The sequence below is a fragment of the Argopecten irradians genome, chromosome 16 (genome assembly GCF_041381155.1).
Source record: "Argopecten irradians isolate NY chromosome 16, Ai_NY, whole genome shotgun sequence".
In the NCBI taxonomy this organism is placed as follows: Eukaryota; Metazoa; Mollusca; class Bivalvia; order Pectinida; family Pectinidae; genus Argopecten; species Argopecten irradians.
In genome coordinates, this window is record NC_091149.1 from 10,815,482 (window position 1) to 10,838,762 (window position 23,281).

At 33.5% G+C, this 23,281-nt stretch overlaps 1 protein-coding gene across 1 annotated transcript; it reads left to right on the forward strand.

Moving 5' to 3' along the window:
* Positions 1-312: 312 nt before the first annotated feature.
* Positions 313-19,941, forward strand: LOC138310901 (uncharacterized). The gene is made up of 15 exons (XM_069252227.1): positions 313-405; positions 2,535-2,606; positions 3,956-3,994; positions 4,506-4,550; positions 6,076-6,150; positions 8,815-8,892; positions 10,870-10,914; positions 13,132-13,215; positions 14,488-14,553; positions 15,378-15,434; positions 16,109-16,186; positions 16,472-16,519; positions 17,930-18,001; positions 18,640-18,726; positions 19,871-19,941. The coding sequence occupies exons 1-15, from the start codon at positions 384-386 to the stop codon at positions 19,939-19,941; spliced, it is 939 nt and encodes a 312-aa protein (XP_069108328.1). The 5' UTR covers positions 313-383.
* Positions 19,942-23,281: the final 3,340 nt, after the last annotated feature.

The following is a 23,281-nucleotide window of genomic DNA, read 5'->3' on the forward strand; positions in this document are numbered from 1 at the left end:
TAAGGAATTATTATATATATTCTTTGATATAACTTAATTTCAACTACATCTACAAATACTAACAATATTGGGGTCTAATTTAATTTGACTTTATTGTTGATAGTTACGTATAGTGCACTACTGTGTTTGTGCATAACTTGATAGTTTTTATTTTTCGAATCATACTAACAATGAAATTATTTTTTTTCTTTTTGACCTTGTCAAGATATTTTTTATCACAAACTTTACTGTGCATTGATAATATAACAGTGATAATCATGCATAAAAAATCGGTTCACGATTTTGTCGCTACATAATACATGATAAGAAATTAGGGTCATGCATGCCAGGTAATGCAGAGCACCGACGTATGATCCACATAGCACCACGCTAATCACACCAACATGCATATTCTGTATTTTTGCGGTAAGTACAGCACAATAATGTTCATATTTCCTCACTGGAAAAAGTATACAGGTTCTATGCAGTATACATTTGAGCAGTTTGAGTGAAATATATTTATGTCTGATTATTTTACTGTCGAATATATTATGCGTCACGGGTTAGATTTACCTATTTTCTTTAACCCCAGGGGGGGGGGGGGGGGGGGGAGGGGTCCATTATAGCATTCAATGCAATTGATAGCATGCTGTGACAGCCTCTGTACCTGATAAGTTAAGTAAAGTCTAAATGTCTACTTGACCCCATGTGGTTTTGTTTCATACAATATTAATGATAATAAACTTATAGCTACTTTTTATCAAAATACGCCTATTCTTTCAATTGAGAATAATTAATAAATAATATTGTTTTTTCCCTCAAAATGAACATAATGTATTCACATTGTTTTGTATCTTGTTTTTATTTTATTTATATTTTTTGAGGAGATGGAGAGGGGTTTATTAATTATGTACTATATAGTTAAATTTATACTACATGTGTACATGGACATGTACATGTATATATGTGTATTCCAAACATGCTTCGAGACAATACCCCTTGGGCTCCTTTATACCCCAGCCCCACCTCAAACCTACCTACAGTGTAGCTATGTTGTATGTGTATTTAGCCACTCTGACACTTATTCTGCCCTCTGGCCATGAATTGTTTTACCTGAAATTTAACTGACATGCTGGCTCAGGTATACATACGACCATCATAGATACTAGTCCAAAAAAAGGATGTGATTACGTGAATGAACGTATGCAAAATCAGATATTAAGAGAATATACAGTATAAATTTCTGGTAAAACCTATAATCTAACTAGAATAAATGTAGCTTCATGAACACTGTATCTAAAAATATAAGTTATTTAATTGACAATTTTAATTATCCATGCACACTGTTGGGCTTATTTTATTTTCATCCCCCATATTACAATTCAATGTTAGTAATTGTAAGGATCCATATGGTATCCGGAAAATCCGTTCATTTATATCGCAAATTTGAATATACTTGTATTTGTAAAGTTATACTGGAACATGTGTGTATGACCTACAGACACTGTAAAACTGAAGTGCACTACGTAGTGCAGTAGAGTTAACATTGTAGTGCACTAGAGTTAACACTGTAGTGAACTGGAGTTCACATCGTAGTGCACTCTAGTGCACTACCATGCTTAGTCTAGTGCACTACGTTGTTCACTACGTGTGCACTACAGAGTGCACAAGATACCAAGTTTAGTTTGCTCCCAACTGTACGTTTCGTCTAACTATTACTACCGAAAAGACCGGACATAAGTATTCGGATAATTCTTATTTTTGTTTGCAAACTGTGTGAATCAACGTAGCGGATTCTCACAAAAGTTTGCAAAAAAAAATTATTTCATAAACCGATGAAATTAAAAAGATAATGACTTCAATGTTTATAATTAATTTTCCAGGCTATTTCATAAAAAAAGAAATACGTTTACACGTACGATTCCATTGATTTTTCTAAGGGATTATTTTTGCCAAATCAATACGCAACGTAAAGTTTCTATTTAGACGTCACGATAACGTCGGATTTCGGCGCCATTCCGGAATTTTTTTTTCATCGTGGAATGAAAAAAAAAAATAGGTCAATCAGAAAGCCAGAAACAAAGAAAAAATGATTATATAAGTTTATGATTCAGTGAAAGCTTTCGTGGTAATGTAATGACAGTCCAATAGTGTTCACAAACAGACCGGGGTATACGTAAGCTTCTGCGACAATGTAATGAAATATCAATAGTCAGGCAAAGCAAAACAAAAGGTGACCTATAAGTACTCGGAATACTGTGATATTTAGTAGACGGAATACCGGAAGTGTGAAATGGACAGTAAAACACACCACATTAACGTAGCAAAAGTGTCCTTTGGTGACAGGTTTCCTTAAAGACCTAAGTCAATGATATAATAAATTGCCCCAAACGGAGTAGATGGTGCCATTTATAGACAACTCTCCCATATATAGATGTATTAGCAGGTTGTATGATGTTTAAGCAATTTATACTGATGCATGTTTCACTTGTTATCATGTCGTTGCTACCATGTCATAGCTGATGTTAAATCATAGTCAATGGTGTTTGTTGAAGGTTTCTTGCTCACATTTGCCTTTATCCTCGGGACAAAGCAAGTCAGTGGTGCGCCTCACCATCACGAGCATGGTATGTATTCTATCAGCCCGAGACGACATAGCCGGTACCAAACGGTGTCCTTTTCATGAAGTAGTGCGCTCTGGCCCTAAACCAGGTATCTATCTATCGCAATGTCTAAGTCTGGTGTCAGGGCCAGAGTATCTAGGGTTAGTAATACATCAACATCACAGTAGAATGGTTAAATTTAATTTAATTTAATATCCACATATCGGGATTGGCCTTAAATATCAATTATCTCGTTTTTAGCCCATCATCATCAGATGGTAGGTTATTCAAATCGCTTTTTGTCCGTGGTCCGTCGTCCGTCTGTCCTTCCGTCCGTCCATTCGTCCGCCGTACGTTAACAATTGTTGTTACTGCTATTTCTCAGAAAATGCTGAAGGGATATTTTTCAAATCTAATATGTAGGTTCCCCTAGGGTCCTTGTTGTGCATATTGTATTTAGGGACCTCTTGGTGAACAAGATGGCCGATCCTCCGCCATCTTGGATTTTGGTAGTTAAAGTTTGTTACCGCTATTTCTCAGAAAGTGCTTAAGGGATATTTCTCAAATTTCATATGCAGGTTCACCTTTGTCCCTATTTGTGCATATTACATTTTGGGAAGTACAGTCAACATGATGGCTGACAGGTCGCCATCTTGGATTTTGGTAGTTAAAGTTTGTTACCGCTATTTTCAGAAAGTGTTAAAGGGATATTCCTCCAATTTCATATATAAATTTAACTAGGACCCTTAATGTGCATATTGCATTTTGGGATAGATCGGTCAACAAGATGGCCGCTAGGCAGCCATCTTTCATATTGGTAGTTAAAGTTTGTTACCGTTATTTCTCAGTGAGTACTGGAGGGATCATTCTCAAATTTCATTTGTAGGTTACCATACGGTTGTAGTTGTGCATATTACATTTTGGGACCTATCGGTCAACAAGATGGCCGACCGGCCGCTATCTTGGATTTTGGTTTTTAAAGATTATTACCGCTATTTCTCAGAAAGTACTAAGGGGATATTTCTCACATTTCATATGTAGGTACCCCTAGGACCCTAGTTGTGCATATTACATTTTGGGACCTGTCGGTCAACAAGATGGCCGATAGGCCGCTATCTTGTATTTTGATAATGGAAGTTTGTTACCGCTATTTCTCATATTTTATACGTAGTATATTTGAAAACGTTTGAAAAGCAGAGAAAAGCTCCCTCTTTCCATTGTCAGACATAGATAATTCTTTGGTGGGCACCAAGATCCCTCTGGGATCTCTTCCTCTATATATACTTATTTACTTTCGGTTGAGATTCTGTTAATTATTCGAGAGAAAAAATTCGAACGATGTTAGATGTTACTTCTTTTTGTCATTTTTGCAGGTGTGTCGGACGAATGTACACATGATGCCTACTTTAATCGTATGTATAGTCTTAATTACATAATCTGTTATTAAGCACAATTAATATAATATTAAAAATGGGTTATTAGATATCACGACGGTTTTCAATATTAATTTTCATAAGTTTTCCTTTTAACTGGGACACTATTTGATAGGAAAAAACTTTGAACACAAATATTTTGTGATAACTAAAAATAGGATAAAATCGGTCTGGAATGAATAAAAGCATTGGTTAAGGTTTAAGTCCCCGTTTAAAATAGTGATTTTTATGCCTATATATCACTTCAATAGGTGTACTTGAATATAACTTAGTTGATATAAAGTGGATATGCATCCGTCCTAACTTTATATATTACTGTTGACTCGTAGGGTGTTGTGTTGTTTGTAAGGGGTCTTACACGCACAATCCAAGTTAGAGCAAATAAATTAGCGGAAAGGTATCTAAGTGCATTTGTTTTAGCGAAAAGAGCGTAAATGAGTTATATGTTAAAATATGCACATAATCATTACCATAATTAATTGAAATTCAGATTTGATAAGCCTAACTGCAAGGAGTTGTGCACCGATGGATGATGGTACGTATTAAAAATTTTGAATAATTTCCATGTTATTTGATGTGATAAATGATATTGAGTTGTCATAGTTAGAATAAGCCTCTGCCCTTGACTTCCCCACTATTTCAACGTAAAAAAAATGTCAGTTACCTAATAAATGTCATACTATATATAAATTATATGTGTCATACCTGGTCAAAAATCTTCAGTAATTTTTACAAAAAAAGGTATAAAAGATTTTAATGAATTAAGCTGTGAAAAATTGCAAAAGGCACTAAAAAAACCTATATGAAATGAAATTGTAGACCATTTCTTGGCTTCTAGATTTGACTCATTTCACTATACCATAGACGTAAATATGATGATTTTTCGAAGTATTTTATCGGCAGTACTTTATCGGGCCACATACATGTATCTTTAAATTCAAACTATTTAACGAATTTTCCTTTCGAAGGTCATTTGAAAAAAAAATGAAAATAATATTAATAAATAACTGCAAAAAATGTAAACCAAAATGATTCAGAATTTCTGCAACTATATCTTCATCGAATGTCTCAAATATGTTAATATGATCTATTTCTGTTATGTAATTCTGGAAATAATTCATGCTGATTTATCATTGGTTTTGAGAGTGTTATTAGCTGTCGTCTTCGCGAGGCGTTTCTTGGCCGCCATCTTGTTTCTGATGACGTCAGTGACAAAAACGATAAGACTTTTGCGTAAAAAAACATATAAAACATTTTACTCACCCAGATAATACGACTATTATAGGATATCCCTCACGTCATTTCAATTAATAGGGAATACCTTTCCAACCCTTTCTTACTTGAGCCATATTGTATACATTATTTTTATGCCATGTACTTACAGCCATATTTTATATCCCATTTATGTTGCTACAATAATTCAATTTGGCAAAAAAAAATGTAATGTTTGTCATTATCTAAAATTGAAGTATATTTACCATTAAACTCGTATGAGTTTCATGTCATTAATAAATGACCTTTTAACATATCAATCTTGTTTATTATTGCCAGTCAACGTATATAGCAACAAAACAAGCCTCAGTCTCTGAATATAAACAAGCTTTCACAAAAATGATTCTTGCCTGAGGTGGGGTAAAAACCATTATCCTCGCAAGATAATTGTATCGGGATTGGGATGGGTCGGTCATCGGTGATCAGATAGCTCAACGATAGAGCATTCGGCGTGTGTTCGGAGAGTTCCAGGTTCGAATCCTGGTCTGACCGCTACATTATCTCCCCTCCTGTTACAAAATTGGCGCCAAACTAATCAACCCATGGTAATGGAATAAGGGTCTCGTATGTCTTCGAGGATGAAGAGTTTGAAAAAAGTGAGGAGTGTAGCGGGATTGGACTTGGTCGATTATCGGTGACCAGGTAGTTCAATGGTAGAGCATTCAGCTTGTGTTAGGAGCTCCCGGGTTCGAATTCGGTCTGGCGGCTGCATCATTTTCTTCTCTTCTGTTACATAACTATGTCGTCAGACACATACTAGAATATAGCGTGTGATCTTTATATTACAGATTGGTACTACGTCTATCACTTGCTACAAACTCACCACCCCGATTGTGCTCGCAGCGCCGCCAACTATCTCAGAGGTTAAGTCATTATAAAATTATTAAATCCTCAAAAGGATTAGATATGGTAATGGCTCTTTTTGGCCCCTACATCTACCATATTTCAAATTAAGTATTTCGAAATTAAGTTGCTGCGTTTGAAATATTGAATAAGCCCCTGATAAAAAACTTATTGATATTTCTGTTGACAGATTGTAGTTTTTTGCAATATAACCATGGTAACTTTGCATAAATTATGCAAATTTGAAAAATTTAGTCAATTTTGGCATATTTTTTGTTAGTTTTTCTTTTAAAAACAATAGAGCACAGGCTAGAACAAACTTAATATTTCAAGGGAATGAGCAGACACGAAGAATACATCATTTTGAGAAATATAAAGTTTGTTCTAGAAAGCGCTCTATGTTAACTAGATGAAAAACTGCATAAAAAGGGTCAATTTTGATGAAATTGTCACATTTTGCAGAATTTATGGATAATAAAAATGGTTGCCATGGCAACTAGAGCTGTTATATTACCTAATAACACAATCAAATATGTTAGGTATGTTGTTAATATTCAAAATGCAAGATTAACATCTTAAAATAACAGACTTTGAAAAACAGCGGATTTGGGGGCCAAAAATTCCTTTACCATACCTACTACTTGTCAACAGAAATATCTTTATTTTTTTAAAGATTGCTGGAATGAATCCTAAACTTTCTGTTAAGCAAATGTTTTCTTTCTATCGGAAGGCAGGATTTAGTTTGTAAACAGGTGTTGAATAAAATCTTACATTTTCTGTTATTTGGTGACTTGTTCGGTATGTCTGTTCATTATCATTCAACATGTTAGTACGCGTTTCAAAATTCTCATGTCATTTATCTGGTGTAGATGAAAACGTACCCCATACTGTTATTTTTTCAGCGGTTACTCAGTGTTCGGATATTTATTCCTAAACAAGCTAACGGGTACTTGTTATCGCAGAATAACAGTCGAAAACCAGTTCATGATACTTTTAACCAACTTTCCTCCGCGTTTATTAAATTTCGCGATTTCCATATCAAAACAAGTTCTCGAAGTTTAATATTCGCGGATTAAACAAATGAATGACAATTACTACCATCATCATCATCAATCGCGAATTTACTTAGATCGCAAAATTCGCGAAAGTAAATCGAACGCGAATGTAAGTTGGTTTACAGTAAATAAGACAGCATGTAAAATTAATTCGCGGAGTCGGTTTACAGTAAATATGACATAGCATGTGAAATTAATTCGCGTAGTTGTTCACAGTACTTGTAAATAAGGCTTAGTATGTAAAATTAATTCGCGGACTTGGTTTACAATTCGCGGACTTGGTTCACAGTAAATAAGGCTTAGTATGTAAAAAATTGTTTCGCGAAAGTAAATTTACGGTAAATAAAACATAACTTGTATAATTAATTCGCGGAGTTCGTTAACATTAAATAAGATATAGCATGTAAAATTAATTAGCGTAGTTGGTTTACAGTAAAAAAGACATAATCATGTAAAATTTATTCGCGTAGTTTGTAAACGGTATATAAAACATAACTTGTATAATTAATTCGCGTAGTTGGTTAACAGTAAATAAGATATAGCATGTAAAATTAATTAGCGTAGTTGGTTAACAGTAAATAAGTAAAATTATTACGTAGCATGTAATAGCAGTAAAATTAATTAGCGTAGTTGGTTAACAGTAAAAAGATATAGCATGTAAAATTAATTAGCATAGTTGGTTTACAGTAAATATGACATAGCATGTAAAATTAATTAGCATGTAAAATTAATTAGCGTAGTTGGTTTACAGTAAATATGACATAGCATGTAAAATTAATTAGCATGTAAAATTAATTAGCGTAGTTGGTAAATTATACAGTAAATATGACATAGCATGTAAAATTAATTTAGCATGTAAAATTAATTAGCGTAGTTGGTTTACAGTAAATATGACATAGCATGTAAAATTAAATAGCGTAGTTGGTTTACAGTAAATATGACATAGCATGTAAAATTAATAGCGTAGTTGGTTTACAGTAAATAAGATATAGCATGTAAAATTAATTAGCGTAGTTGGTTAACAGTAAATAAGATATAGCATGTAAAATTAATTAGCGTAGTTGGTTAACAGTAAATAAGATATAGCATGTAAAATTAATTAGCGTAGTTGGTTAACAGTAAAAAAGATATAGCATGTAAAATTAATTAGCGTAGTTGGTTTACAGTAAATATGACATAGCATGTAAAATTAAATAGCGTAGTTGGTTTACAGTAAATAAGATATAGCATGTAAAATTAATTAGCGTAGTTGGTTAACAGTAAATAAGATATAGCATGTAAAATTAATTAGCGTAGTTGGTTAACAGTAAATAAGATATAGCATGTAAAATTAATTAGCGTAGTTGGTTAACAGTAAATAAGATATAGCATGTAAAATTAATTAGCGTAGTTGGTTAACAGTAAATAAAATATAGCATGTAAAATTAATTAGAGTAGTTGGTATACAGTAAATAAGATATAGCATGTAAAATTAATTAGCGTAGTTGGTTAACAGTAAATATGACATAGCATGTAAAATTAATTAGCATGTAAAATTAATTAGCGTAGTTGGTTAACAGTAAATAAGACATATCATATAATTCGCGGAATATGTGACAAATGTAAATCAAATGTGTCCTTATATTACAGATTACTTTAGACTACATCATGCGAGTTCAAACTGTGTCTGTACCTGCTCTGATACAGCACTTATTCCAGCGGAAACATGTAAGATTAATGCAAATGTTAAACTCTTTAAAATATAAGGCCAGTATATGTGATAATGTGAAAGTGTATATGCATGTGATTGGACATCCCCGATATTCAAGGGGTTCCGATCACTTACGTTTTCTACACCCTTGGTCTATCAAAATTGGAGACAGCAGAACAGAACAGATAGTTTAGGCCTTTGACGCACATAAAAAACGTATAACGGTACACTGAGGTTGACTGTGTGACTTTGAAGTAGGGCATTACTCTCTCTGTAGTCTACAAAGGCAATTTTGCTGATCTGTGATTGGTTCAGATTTTTCTCTGATATGTCTAATTACAGGTCTCATTACAGTTCTGTTTAGCATTGGACAGCTGGAGTATATAAAGCTACACCCTACTTCAAGAATATTGGAGAACTTTCTACTTCTAGAAATATCTAATTTAAAACAGTAAACAAATAAACACACAGAACGTTCTGGAAATAGATCATTCTAGATCCCTACTTATAATCAACATGTTTACAAATATGTATGTTTATACATGAAAATATTCTAGAAAGTTCTATAATCTAAATTAATGATATGACCTTTAAGGTAGCTCCATACTTTTGGAAAAAAACATGTCATTTTTTTCTAACAGGTCTTATTTTCTTGCATTTTTCATGTAGATTTCAAATCTGTAAAGATAAATGGGTGTTCTCGAACTACTTTTTGAGATATATTTGAGCTTGAAATATACCATCCATGCAAATTTGCTGACCGAAAATAGAAAAACTCATAAAATTATGTTTTCTGTAATTAGGTGAATGTTGTCTCGATCCTGTTGATTTTTTGTCCTAAATTTCTTACGATAGATCAATATACAAAACTATATTTTATGTTTACAAATGCTAACTAATTTTTGTTATTTCCCAGGACCGTTTCTATACGTAATTACCACGTTTTGCCATATTTTCGCCCGTAAAAAAATCAATGAATAGGCCAAAAAGGAAACGAAAACCCATGTCAATTTCACAATATTTGTATATGATATGCCCAAGGTAATATGTTTTTTCAAATATCATATAAAAACACGGGGTCCTCGATCAAAATTTCACAATTTTGTAAGCTTGAAGTTTGTAACTCGCAACCCTACCCCCATTTCATCTAGTGCTAAGATGGGTTATATTTGACTATTTTATTGAAAATCATGCCGCAAAAAACATTCCACATCAGTTCATACGTTTTTGTGATATTATATCTGGTTTATGTCTGTTTGTTTTTATGATTTTCTCCAAATTGTGTGTTTAAAGGAAATTCGTTTGCGATTTTTTTAGAATTCCGGAATTTCGGTCGGGCCGGGTTCCGTCTGATGATTTATAGCGACGAACCGCACTTCCGGTGTTTAAAAATCCATTCCCATTTACGACAGGGACCGCAAAAACCTCAGAGATAGCATATAATTTTCACTTCACTGCTTTTATTTGATTTATTTAATGATTTTAAACATTCAATATTATATGTAGACAATTTTCACCTATTGAAAAAATATCCAAGTGTGATGTCGCGGCGTATCGGAAACCATTCTGGAATTCAAAACAACCTCCGCAACTTCCGGTATAGCGTCAAATGAATTGGCGCGATTTTCAAAAGTATGGACCTACCTTAAAGGATGTATATTGATAATATAGCCGTAGGAGTTATCTCCCTTATTTAATAACTACATGTATTTAGTGTCAAACATAACAACTAAGCATCTTTGAGTGACAATAGCTCAAAAACGAGTACACGGACATATGTTTTTTGCTTCTTTTTTCTTTTATGGTATGAACTCCCATTTCCAAAAATCTATATGAGAAAAAGGTTTAATACAAAACAATTTTGACTTCTCAGAGGAGTACATCCTTTTGGCATTTGGTTTAGAATTATTCATTCTGGGAAAAAGTTTGGTACTCTTAGCAAGACCATCTTCCACGTTATCCTCATAAACCTTGTGGTATATTTCTGTTTTCAGCACATACACTATCTCATTGCTGGGACTCAGACAATAAGTTCAAAGGTAGGGCAGCTTATCATGAGCTCTAATCTGATAAAATAAATCCACAGTTTTTAAAGGCTATATTTCCTCACAGACACTCGCACATACAAGACAATAATTAGACAAATTGATGCAAGAACGAGTCATTTTGGCCCATTGCAAAGCAATATCATTATGTTGTATAATTAGCAATGCCGAAAGTGATATTTTTCAAATGGAAATGACATTAAACACATCGAATTTATCCTATAAACGTCGCACATGAAATATCTGATGAAGATGACAGTGTACACACCGTTCTAGTCATCAAAACGTCATACATGAAATGTCTGATGTCTGTTGACGGTAACAGTGTACGCATTGCACTAGTCACCGAAACATAACACAAAAAATGTCAGATGAATGTTAGCGTGTACACATCGTATTTGTCATCGAAACGTTATACATGAAATATCTGATGAAGATGACAGTGTATACGTAGTACTTATCATCGAAACATCATTTATTAAATGTCTGATGAAAGTGACAGTGTACACATTGTACTAGTAATCAAAAGATTTATGAAATGTCTGATGAAAGTGACAGTGTAAACATTGTACTAGTCAGCGAAAAGTCACACATGAAATGTCTGATGAAAGTGACAGTGTACACATCGTGCTAGTCATCGTCATACAAAAAAGGTGACAGTGTACACATTACTAGTCATCGAAACGTCACACATGAAATATGATGAAGATGACAGTGTACACACGTACGTCATCAAAAGTCACACATGAAAACTGATGAAGTGACAGTGTACAACCGTACTAGTCATCAAAACGTCATGCATGATATGTCTGATGAAGGTAACTGTGTACGCATTGCACTAGTCACCGATCTAAAAAAAGTCAGATGAATGTGAGCGTGTACACATCGTACTTGTCATCGAAACGGTATACAAGAAATACATGATGAAGGTGACAGTGTACACATCGTACTTGTCATCAAAACATAACACAAGAAATATCTGATGAAGGTGACAGTGTACACATCGTAATAGTCATCGAAACGTCATACAAAAATGTCAGATGAAGGTGACAGTGTACACATCGTACTAGTCATCCGTACTAGTCATCAAAACGTCATGCATGATATGTCTGATGAAGGTAACTGTGTACGCATTGCACTAGTCACCGATACGTAAAAAAATGTCAGATGAATGTGAGCGTGTACATATCGTACTTGTCATCGAAACGGTATACAAGAAATACATGATGAAGGTGACAGTGTACACATCGTACTTGTCATCAAAACGTCATTTATGAAATCTGTTATGAAAGTGACAACGTACACATTGTACTAGTCATCAAAACGTCATACATGAAATGTCTGGTGAAAATGACAGTGTACACATTGCAATAGTCATCGAAACGTAACACAAACAAATTCAGATGAATGTGAGCGTGTACATATCGTATTTGTCATCGAAACGTTATACAAGAAATACCTGATGAAGGTGACAGTGTATCGTCGTACTAGTCATCAAAACATAACACAAGAAATATCTGATGAAGATGGCAGTGTATAGATAGTACTTATCATCGAAACATCATTTATTAAATGTCTGATGAAAGTGACAGTGTACACATCATACTAGTCATCGAAACATAACACAAGATATATCTGATGAAGGTGACAGTGTACACATCTTATAAGTCATCGAAACGTCGCACATGAAATATCTGGTGAAGGTGTCAGTGTACACATCGTACTTGTCATCGAAATGTTATACAACAAATATCTGATGAAGGTGAAAGGGTATATACCGTACTTGTCATCAATACGTCATACATGAAATATCTGATGAATGTGACAGTGTACTCATTGTACTAGTCATCGAAACATAACACAAGATATATCTGATGAATGTGACAGTGTACTCATTGTACTAGTCATCAAAACGTCGCACATGAATTATCTGATGAAGGTGACAGTGTACACATTGTACTTCTCATCGTAATGTTACACAAGAAATATCTGATGAAAGTGACAGAATACACATTGTACTAGTCATCGAAACATAACGCATACAGTTATCGCTGGTTGTGTAAAAATATCAACACATCTGATCTTGATATATATATACTGATAGGGGCATTAAACATATTCCTGATCTTGGTATATGTAGATATAACTTCTGACCTTGGAACTATTATGATAATTTTGGTAATTGACTTTATAACATTTGTACTTTTAAAGTTATCATCAGTTCCACCTTCTACCGAACTACACATACCCACAACTACTATAGTGGCCGCAGGAGCTGTCCCCGCCATGTTGACGGTAACGTATAATTTCAAGCAAAGTAATGGTATCCGCCACTTTTTTTATCTATGTACAGCAGCTTTGTTAAGATACTGAAATTTAGAAGACTTTAAGCACTATCCAACAGTTTAAAACATCAAAACTTGTTATAGAGTCATTGCGTTTGGTCCTCTTTTTATGAACAAAATACCATATACAGTAGAAATTTGAAAAACAAATCTGAAAAATCTGACAGGATTTCTGAAATATCTATGCAAGTAAATAATTATTTCTCAGCAAAGATCATTCTAGAAAGCATAAGTAAACATTTTTGTTATGAAAAAAAAACAAAAAAAACAGCCATTTTGTCTCAAAAATGGTAATTTCACAACAAAAAACACAAATGTTTCTTTGATACAATGATCTGTCCCAGTTTATATGACATATAAGGCGACCGTGCTTCAGCAAGAATGGAGGTCACTCTAAATATTCAAAGTAGCCATGAGGTTGGAAATCTCGTTGCCCTGAAGTATAACTGCATAATTCGGGCAGTGGTACACTTTATCTTAAAGTTATCTCCAAATACAGGGATTTCGAGATCTCAAAACAACGTAGGTAAAGTACAATTTATCATTGACAAGTTCCACCATTCGGTGATTATGACGTCATCATTTGACATGAGTTTAATGACGTCATAATCACGGGAAGGTGGGACTAATCGACGGTAAATTGTATTTTACCCACGTCGTTTTGGGATGTCTAAACCCCCATATTTGTTGTATAGACAGAGCCAATGGAAATAAACATTGTTTTTATTTAATCATGCAATACTAAAATTCCAAACCAAAAGTCAACGCAAAGAGAATCTTGGTAAAGTCAACGTTATAATAACGTCATTCACAATGACCTTCTGAGCCAGTTGACCAAAAAATAAATTTGTCAGCGTACGTGTTTATAAATATTTAAAGAAAACTACATTTATTATACAATCATAATACTTCTTTTATTACTAGTATAAAATTGAAAGGGTTTAAATCTTAATTGATTTCTCAAGTAATGTTTCTATGTTAGCATTATAGAGCGCTACATTGAATATGCCTGTATCCCATTGCGTACATACCACCTTTAACGCAATCAAAACACTGTTCTTTCACTATGTATTCAATGAATATTGTACCATGTGATTGTAAAATATAATATTGAAAAATAGCAATAAAGAAAAAATAAAAAATAAATTAAATACTAACACAATATATAAAAAATTCTTTTGCATGGATCTAAATTTAAAGGAATGTAAATTTGATGTTTCAGTTTGGGAAAACCTTGCTGGAGTAAGCGATAATCACTGCTTCACAGTGCTTGCAGAGCAGTTTTATGGTAGTATTTCTGTTTTGTTGTGATTGCCTATGATAAATGTTTGAGTACATTCTACTAAATCATCTATTTTCATGCACGATTTAATTTCGAGTATTCCGTGGGAAAAAATCGCCAAAGTAAATTATCGCGAGAATGTTTCAAGTCTAAATCGTGTTTTTGAAGAATTAAAATCTGGAAAAGACGAATTCTCAAATCATAAGTACAGATTTTGATTAAAAAGATAAAATCCAGTCTGTTTCTGAAAGAAAATCAGTATATGTTACGATGATTTTGGCGTGTTTATTGAAGATCGAAACTCGAATGTTCGCATTCGAAACAATATACTGATCATTATGTTTTATATATACCAAACTGACGATTTTTCATGTTTGGTTCCCTAGAATCCATGTACATCCTATGTAGTTCTTGAGCGACGATTGTGATACTTGAATTTTATTTCAAACTTCAAAATTATATTAGATTACCGATTCCCACACCTTTACATTGGTACACGTCAAGCAAACAATCAATAAGCTTCCAGATGAAATATTTACTCGGATACTGATGTCGAAAACGAGTTAATTGGTACGGTGGAAAAAAGTACATTTACCGGGATCCAGAAAACAACGGTATAAATATATGACGTCACAGAAGGACGGTCTACGTTAAAAACATTTACAAAGTCTAGCATACATTCAGTCAACCGATAACATATTCCGTTTTTGCATATTGCCTCCATGCGGACAGGTATTCATTGTGACGTAATTATTTTGTAAGAAAACAGAGTTTGATATCATTTGTTGCGGTAGATTGTAATATTTCGTGCCTTATTATTTATATTTTAGATGCATTCTTTTCACATAATCCAAAACGAAGATGTACGTGCGAGCAGGTCATCAGTGGTGAGTGCACATCTCACTGTTCTAGTAACAAATGTGATCGGCAGCATTTAGGATCACAATTCTGTTTGTTTTACCATCTGAAAGAACTATCGTATTCGTAGTAATTGACTCCCATGGCGCTTAAATAATTGTAACAAAGGGGGGGGGGCTTATTAATGAACCAAAATGTAAGTTGTGGACGGAAATGTCAGTTATATCTTAAATCTTTTTGTACTCGTGGTACATTAATATGTTACAGTAAACATGTATATGCCTTTTATCCTTTGAGACGCATTATTATATCGTGATTCACATGTAAAATATTCACCAGTTCATATAATCTGGGATACAATGCTGATGTTAGAGGCATCGCATGTTGTTAAACATCGTTGAAATACATGGGAAGTGGGCAATTATACAACTTCAACTTTTCTCCAAAGAGAATTTGAATTTGGGGTCAAAAGGTCAACCATAAAGGTCACTGTTACTGCCAATAGATTGTTATACAAATTTTAGTTTCCGGGTGATAACTTGAGAACACATCAACAGAATTTGTTCAAACTTCATACAAGGATTGCATAACCAAGGAGTAATAACTTGCCATTGATTAGAAAATGTAATTAACGGCATGAGATGTTTGTTGCTTGTAACACTTACCGTAAGCTTGTTAAAATTGTGTTGGATTATTTTGTTAGGCGGAAGTAGCGGTGTAACTGTACCACACATATATCACTACCACACGGATATGTGTTTAATGTACTCGGAGTACAAAGGTAAGGTTTCGCACAAATCCCTAGTCAGCCCTTCGTCGTCTTTGGGGTAAAATGTTATACTTTCTCAGGCAAATCATATAAAGATAAAACAAATTAATGCTCACTGACAAAATAAAGACGCACTGGACGAATCCATTTCATACTGCAAATATCTTGAGCCATGTAATTTCATCTAGGGTTTCAATAAAAGCCTGTTACCTGCAATAGCTTGTAAAATCGCGGGGTTATGTTGCCATATTTTGTGATCCTCGGATCGAATACCAAAGTGTTGCTGTTCTTTTTCAGACTTAGACGCAGTAGTCGCAAGAGACAACTGTATGAGCCATTATGAAGGTAATTGTAACATTTCGTTCTAATTAAATGGAGCTCTGTTCCGTTGAATATCAGTATATAATATTGATATTGTATGTTTTTGTGAACATTCGTTACCATCGTCAATATGTAATTCAATTTGTTCTTTATGTGTCTTGACACAGGAGCAGATCGCCTCGAAAATTCAACAATATTTTGTTCACTCTGTTAGAATATTGTTTGCCCTATATTAAGTACTTCAAGTAACTCGTATCCTACAGAAAAAAGTCTGTAAGGATCCATGGATATTTAAGGAATGATTTTTTATTTTTTGTTTTTAACCGGTGTGTAAACTGCATTTTTTGTACAGACATTTCAAATGACGCGCGTCATATCTGTACAAGAATGCAGTTTTCACACCAGTAAACAATAAAAAAAAAATAAAAACATTCCTTATATTTACATTTCGACCGACCATTTCATTTAAATTAGTGTTCCGGTGAAGTTAACCTTCGTTTTGTCAACGTTATACGATTGATGGAAGAGCTGAGTAATTGATGTAATCGCAAAACAGCTGGCTCCAATTTGGCGGGAACACATGTCAAGTTCCGGGAGTAAATAAAATATAGTTTCACAATATACTTTATCGTTTTTAATCCATTTATTCCATATGTTTTCATTTTTTTCCCAAATGCTTTCCATTGCATTCAAACTGATGTTGATATCGAACCTTTGTCATGTCATATATTGTGGCCTAACCGGATGCGCATTCACATAAGGGCAGAAGTCAGTGTTTCGGTTTGTGTTCTTGCGCAGCAGCACCTCTGCGTTTACGCAAGTGTAAACGATTGCCCGGTTAGTAAGGATATATAGGAAGGTGAAAACGGAAATGTAAATATATGGAAAACAACTGTTGATATTACGTTCTTGACCTACACATAATATCAATAAACATAATTACGTATGAAGTGATTACATTATACGTAATTATCTATTATTGATATGTTCAATTCATTTTTGGTCGGTTTAAGGTGTTAGTCTCTAATTACCGTAGTTCAGTTTTCTGTATATTTCTTCTTTGGAGAAAATATATTCTAACGCATCTTCTGTCAAAATTTCGAAGAAATTGAACCATATTTTTTTTCTAAATTGATGTTGTAATTTGTCATTTTGGAGTAGTGTCTATACATGAAAAACAAGCTTTCGTTTGAGGTTAATCCACCCCGTAAATAAAAAAAATTAAACAAATTGTTTTATGATATGTATGTTTAATTTATATGTTATATATTTACATTTCAAAAATTAAAAATCGTTTCGGTTATGTACCTCTTGTGAAGAACTGATTTGGTTTCTTCTGTTTTCAGAGTTTATTTCTATCTATGTACTGATAGTAATCTGTTTCAGTTTTTAAATTGATTTTTAGAGTACACGTGTGATTACTTTAATTTTCAGTTTGGAACAAACTTGCCAACCTGTCTAACCACAGTGCCTATTGTCGGACGAGAATCATCGACCGATTGAACCGTAGGTACAGGGTAAAGTAAGGAGAACACCTTATTCAATAATAGCCAGTGTTGTTATATTGCTTTGACAACTAAATGGCTACCTCTGGTAGATTTTAATTCTATTTTAGATGTTAATGCAAACAAGAGCCGTAATCAATATGTTTTAATTATGTGTTCATTTGTTAAATTATATAATATGTTTTTATTTGTTCAATTATGTGTTTATTGTTAAATTATGTGTCAATTTGTTTTTATAAGTTTAGTTATGATTTTTTTTGTTTAATTTCGTTTTTATTTGTTTAATTATGGTTTTATTTGTTTTATTATATATTTTATTTGTTTCATTACGTTTGTATTTGTTTATAATGATTTTATTTGTTTAATTATGTTTTAATGGTTTTTTTATTTGTTAAATTATGTTTTTATTTGTTTAATAATGTTTTATTTGTGTTTTTATTTGTTTAATAAATGTTTCTATTTGTGTAATTGTGTTTTTATTTATGTTTTATACGTTTAATACTGTTTTAATTTGTTCAATAATGTTTTTGTTTGTTTAATTATGTTTTTTATTTGTTTAATTATATTTTTTTTATTTGATTAATAATTTTTTTATTTGCTTATTTATTTCTATTATCAGTATTATAATGTCTATTCCAGATGTGTACGGACATTTTTTACATACACCGTCCAATTGCACGTGTATGGCGAGTTTTGATCACCTCATCTTGTACCCTTTATCTGACGGTAGGTCCTTATTGATTTGTATGGCGGATGTGTTTGTTGTAACAGAGCAAGCGAAGTAATCCAAACCAGGGGCTTCCGAAAAAGTATTCCATAAATCTTGGGTTTTGAATTTCTAAGTAGCACTATCACATTTTGTGTCAGATATCACACTGGAACAGCCTTCGGGAATGTTATAAGGGGTTTTCATCTATTTGGTTTCTTCTGTTTTCAGAGTTTATTTCTATCTATGGATGAAAATACCTATTAATTTTGTTCTATATGAAGAAAGGTAAGAGGCATGCCAATGAACTTATAATAACCATAATGTACATTTAAATTTAAAGGTGGTCAAAAATCCAATATAGCCGCAATTACCTCATTTCCAGGGTTAACCTTATGCCAATATCTCGTTAACGAATTTTCTAGGTATGCTATATAGAATAAAAAATATAGCAAACAGCTACGTATCTTTATACTTTCTAATATGTCCACTTTCAGTAGCAAATGAGGGTCAAAGTTCAAAAGTGCAATTTTTCAGAATCGTTCAGAAATTATCTTCTTAAGTTTCGGAAGTCCTAGAGACATGTTTTTGGATGATGGGCTGGGATTAAGGACTTTGTTTAAATTAATAGCCTTGACCGTCAAGCCGTGCTGGTAAAAAGCCCATTAATTTCTACTTGAAGCTCAGATCACCATTTTGGCCACTATGACCTTACTTCCGGTTTTAACCTTATATCGATATCTTGTTAATGGCTCGACAAATTTCTTTCATATTTGGATGTGTTATGTAGAATCAAAAATAAAACAACACTTTTTTTTATAAGATTTCAAATGCCGGTTGAAAATGAAGGTCATTGTTCTTAAAACATAATTTAAAAATCTGGGACGCATATATACCTGATACTAAGCCTTTAGAATGCTGGAGTATAAGAAGTTTGTTAATATGAATGACCTTGACCTATATTCCATGTCATAGGAACCAAAAAAACTAAAACATTAAAAATACTTCCTATCAAGTTTTGGAAAGTCTAGTGACCTGAAAGTGAGCTTGCAGTATGCTGAGTTGAAGGGCTACCAAGTTTGTTAATATGACCTAGATTATAGCTACTTGTTGGTGAAAAGCCTGCCAATAACAATTTCTAGTATATGATTAATTCTGTTGCAGGATACCTAAGAACTTGTTTAAGCAGAAGCAATTACCATCGTAAGTACCACGTTAAACTGGGGGTTCTTTAAGGTTGGAAACTAATAATGATAGAGGATAATCAATCGCATGTCACCAGCCGCTCAGGTCGCACGCATTAAGTTAGTGTCTCAAAGTATTAGGGAATGTATAATCATACATATACGTTTAAAGGCACAGTACCTTTCTGAAATGGTTTTTAATTTTTAAAATGGAATATAAAACGATTAAGATCGATATTTTTGTAGGTTCGCAAAAGTTATTAACTTACCGTTAATACTACACTATTCATCATTTCCTGAACAGTTTAACTAAAATGAATAAAATGTTAATTTTCATAACGTGGGTCGTCCTATGTTTCCCGCCGTCGTCCTAAATAACGCCCGGTACAATAGTTGATTATAACTGCTCAGACGGTTAAAACAGCGAAATGACTCTCCACAGTTATCAGATATTACACAGGAAATTTTGCATACATTTTTTCGATGTTTGATGTGAACAATAAAAAATCAGTGGACCCGTCCGGATCGATATATGGAAATCAAAAAGAAAACAAATGATATATGATGTTAAAGACTTCAAAAGAGACATAATTTAGAAGAAATTTACGGGACTCTTTCACTTAAAATATATTAATAAATTTGGGAGATTTACTGCACACTTTTGTTTGTCTACATTATTTCACGTCTTCGTAATTTTCAAAATGTTCAAGGATTGATGGAGTGAACACCTTGTACTTTTAAAATGTGACCATAATTAAATATGAATTATTGATCATTAACACACTTGTATGGGAGGCGCCGTTGTATGGGAGAAAACACATTCTCAAATTTACGATTTGAGGGGTATGTGTGTTTGGTGTCGGAACTTGACATGCATGCGATTACCCCGTCACTCGCGCATAAACTCGCCCTTTCCTGCAAGTGTGTATACACTTATTCGCGATACAACTGTCAGAATAATACAGTTCATAACATTAAAAGAAAAGAAAACTACGATAATTTTGGAATTAGTCCAAAGGAAAAGTGGTAATGTGAAACCATGACATGCTCCATGTAGGCATTTCTTTCAAATGTATTGGATACACTGGAAACTGTATCATATAGCCTCAATTCGTATTTATGCTAAAACATTTCAAACATTGATTGTTAAGAGAAATCCTGCTAGAATAAGATATATGATATACAGATAAGGAAAGATTAGGCAGTCAAATGCAAGCAATAATACATAGGTCCAATATAGGCCAATAAGTATCGACCACATTTATTAGTTTGGGTTTATATACATATATAGAGAATATATGGTCAGTGTCGTAAAATACAGTTTATAAGAGACTTGCCATGTATTATTTCCATCCTTATCCTGCAATATTACATAATACGCATATAATTTTATATTTAGCAGTATTACATTTGTTACACATGTCCTACTTTTAAAACAATAAATCAACCAATAGGAGGTCAATGGAATCGGCGACCGTGGAAAAATACAACTGCTTTCCGTCACTGCCGAATACACCAAAGTACATGTGGTATATTCCTAAAATACCAAAGCTGGTTACAGAATTGATACATTATCAAAACAGATGCTACATATTTTCAAGCTTGAAAAAGATGAACTACACTTTTTGTAATATTGTGACCTAAAGAGTTAAAACATGAATAGATCAAAAAGAAAATGACAAGTTTTAGTGTGGTATATCTTTTACTTGGAAATGCTTAAGGTTTTAGACTGTGTATACACAAGTGTTATAATGTATGCCTACATATCACTTTTAGGTGTACTTGACCGTATCTCAGTTGGTACAGAGGGAATATGCATCGGGCCTAACCTTAGGTATTACTGTTGACTCGTAGATTATTGTGTTGTTTGTAAATTTTGGCAAAATGTGCATACAATTGTTCGTTTCAGTTTAGTAAGTCCACAGGTTACGGTGCATATTTCTTTCACCAAATAACCATGCCATTATGTTTACTAGTGTCTAAAAACTATCTACAAAGAGGGCTTGCTTGACCGGATTCGACTTTACACGGCTTTCATTAGTGCCTTCCCATATGCCATGTTTGCGTGAAATGATTTACAACCGCCATTAGCAAGACAAGGTCAAATAGATCTAGAAGTGTATGATTTTGGTAAAAACGAATCTGGTCAAACAAGCGCTCCTTGTACATGCTTAAGACGTAAGTAAACATTATAACGAGATTTTTCTGTGACATACATATGTACCGAACCCTTTGGACTTACTAAATGAAAATGTACATTGTGCATCTTTTGCCACAAATTAGAGGCACAACAATCTATAACTGAACATTAATATGATGCATAGACACTTTTTAATCTTGGATATGTTCAAGTACACCTAAGACGTGGTATATAGACACACCCATATCATAAGTATAAACAGGTGCCAAAACCTTAAGTCTATACATGACATGCAACAAAACTATTTGGTCAAACTCTATATCCAAATATTATACCAATATCGACACAAATATCAACAAGAGTACATTCTGGCTCCAAGTCAACGACATCGCGCTACATTGAATATGTTTGTTTTAATTGCGTTCATACCATCTTTAACGCAATCAAAACACTGTTCAATCTCCATATTGATGCCAATTGTTGTTTCAATTACGAATTTGATTTTGAGTTCCTTAGATTAATAGCACGTAGAATGCATGGTTTCGTAGGACAGGGTCGTTGTCTTTGTATAATAAAAAGTTATCTGCCCTTGCGGATAGGTATTGATTGGGACGTCACATGTTTGCCAGCGTAACGTCATAATTTTCGGAGAAATCGACATGAATTGCGCCCACAAAATAATGACGTCACAATGGATTCTAACCCGCAAGGGAGCCAACTCTGTAATATACAAAGACGGAATCAAAGGATACACAGTATCAATGCAGATGATGTTAATATCTTGAAGCTTGAAATTGGTGGTCTATGCTTTTGTAATATTAGGACCTACGAGATTAAAAACAAAATGACAGTATCGTGTGTATGTATTGAAAGTAATGCAAGTCTGTTTGACTGTCCAAATGTCACACAGCAGTAGAACGTTTTTATTCTCTCTTCCTTGGAAACGCAACATTGCTATAATGCTAAACGAACTGGCTTATGGTTTTACACCCTGTTTACACTAGTTGGTCTGGTGATATTTTGCATGGCTATATATCACTTTTTAGGTGTACTTGAACACAACTAAGTTTATGAAAAGTGCCTGTGCATCATATTACCGTTGAGTCGTAAGTCTATACATGTTGTGAGCTTCAACAAAACTACATTGTCAAACTCTATATCCAAAAATAAGACCAATTTAGACACAGATATCAACACATTCACTCAGTACAATCTAGCCCAAGGCCAGCAACACGGTCATACAGTACATAT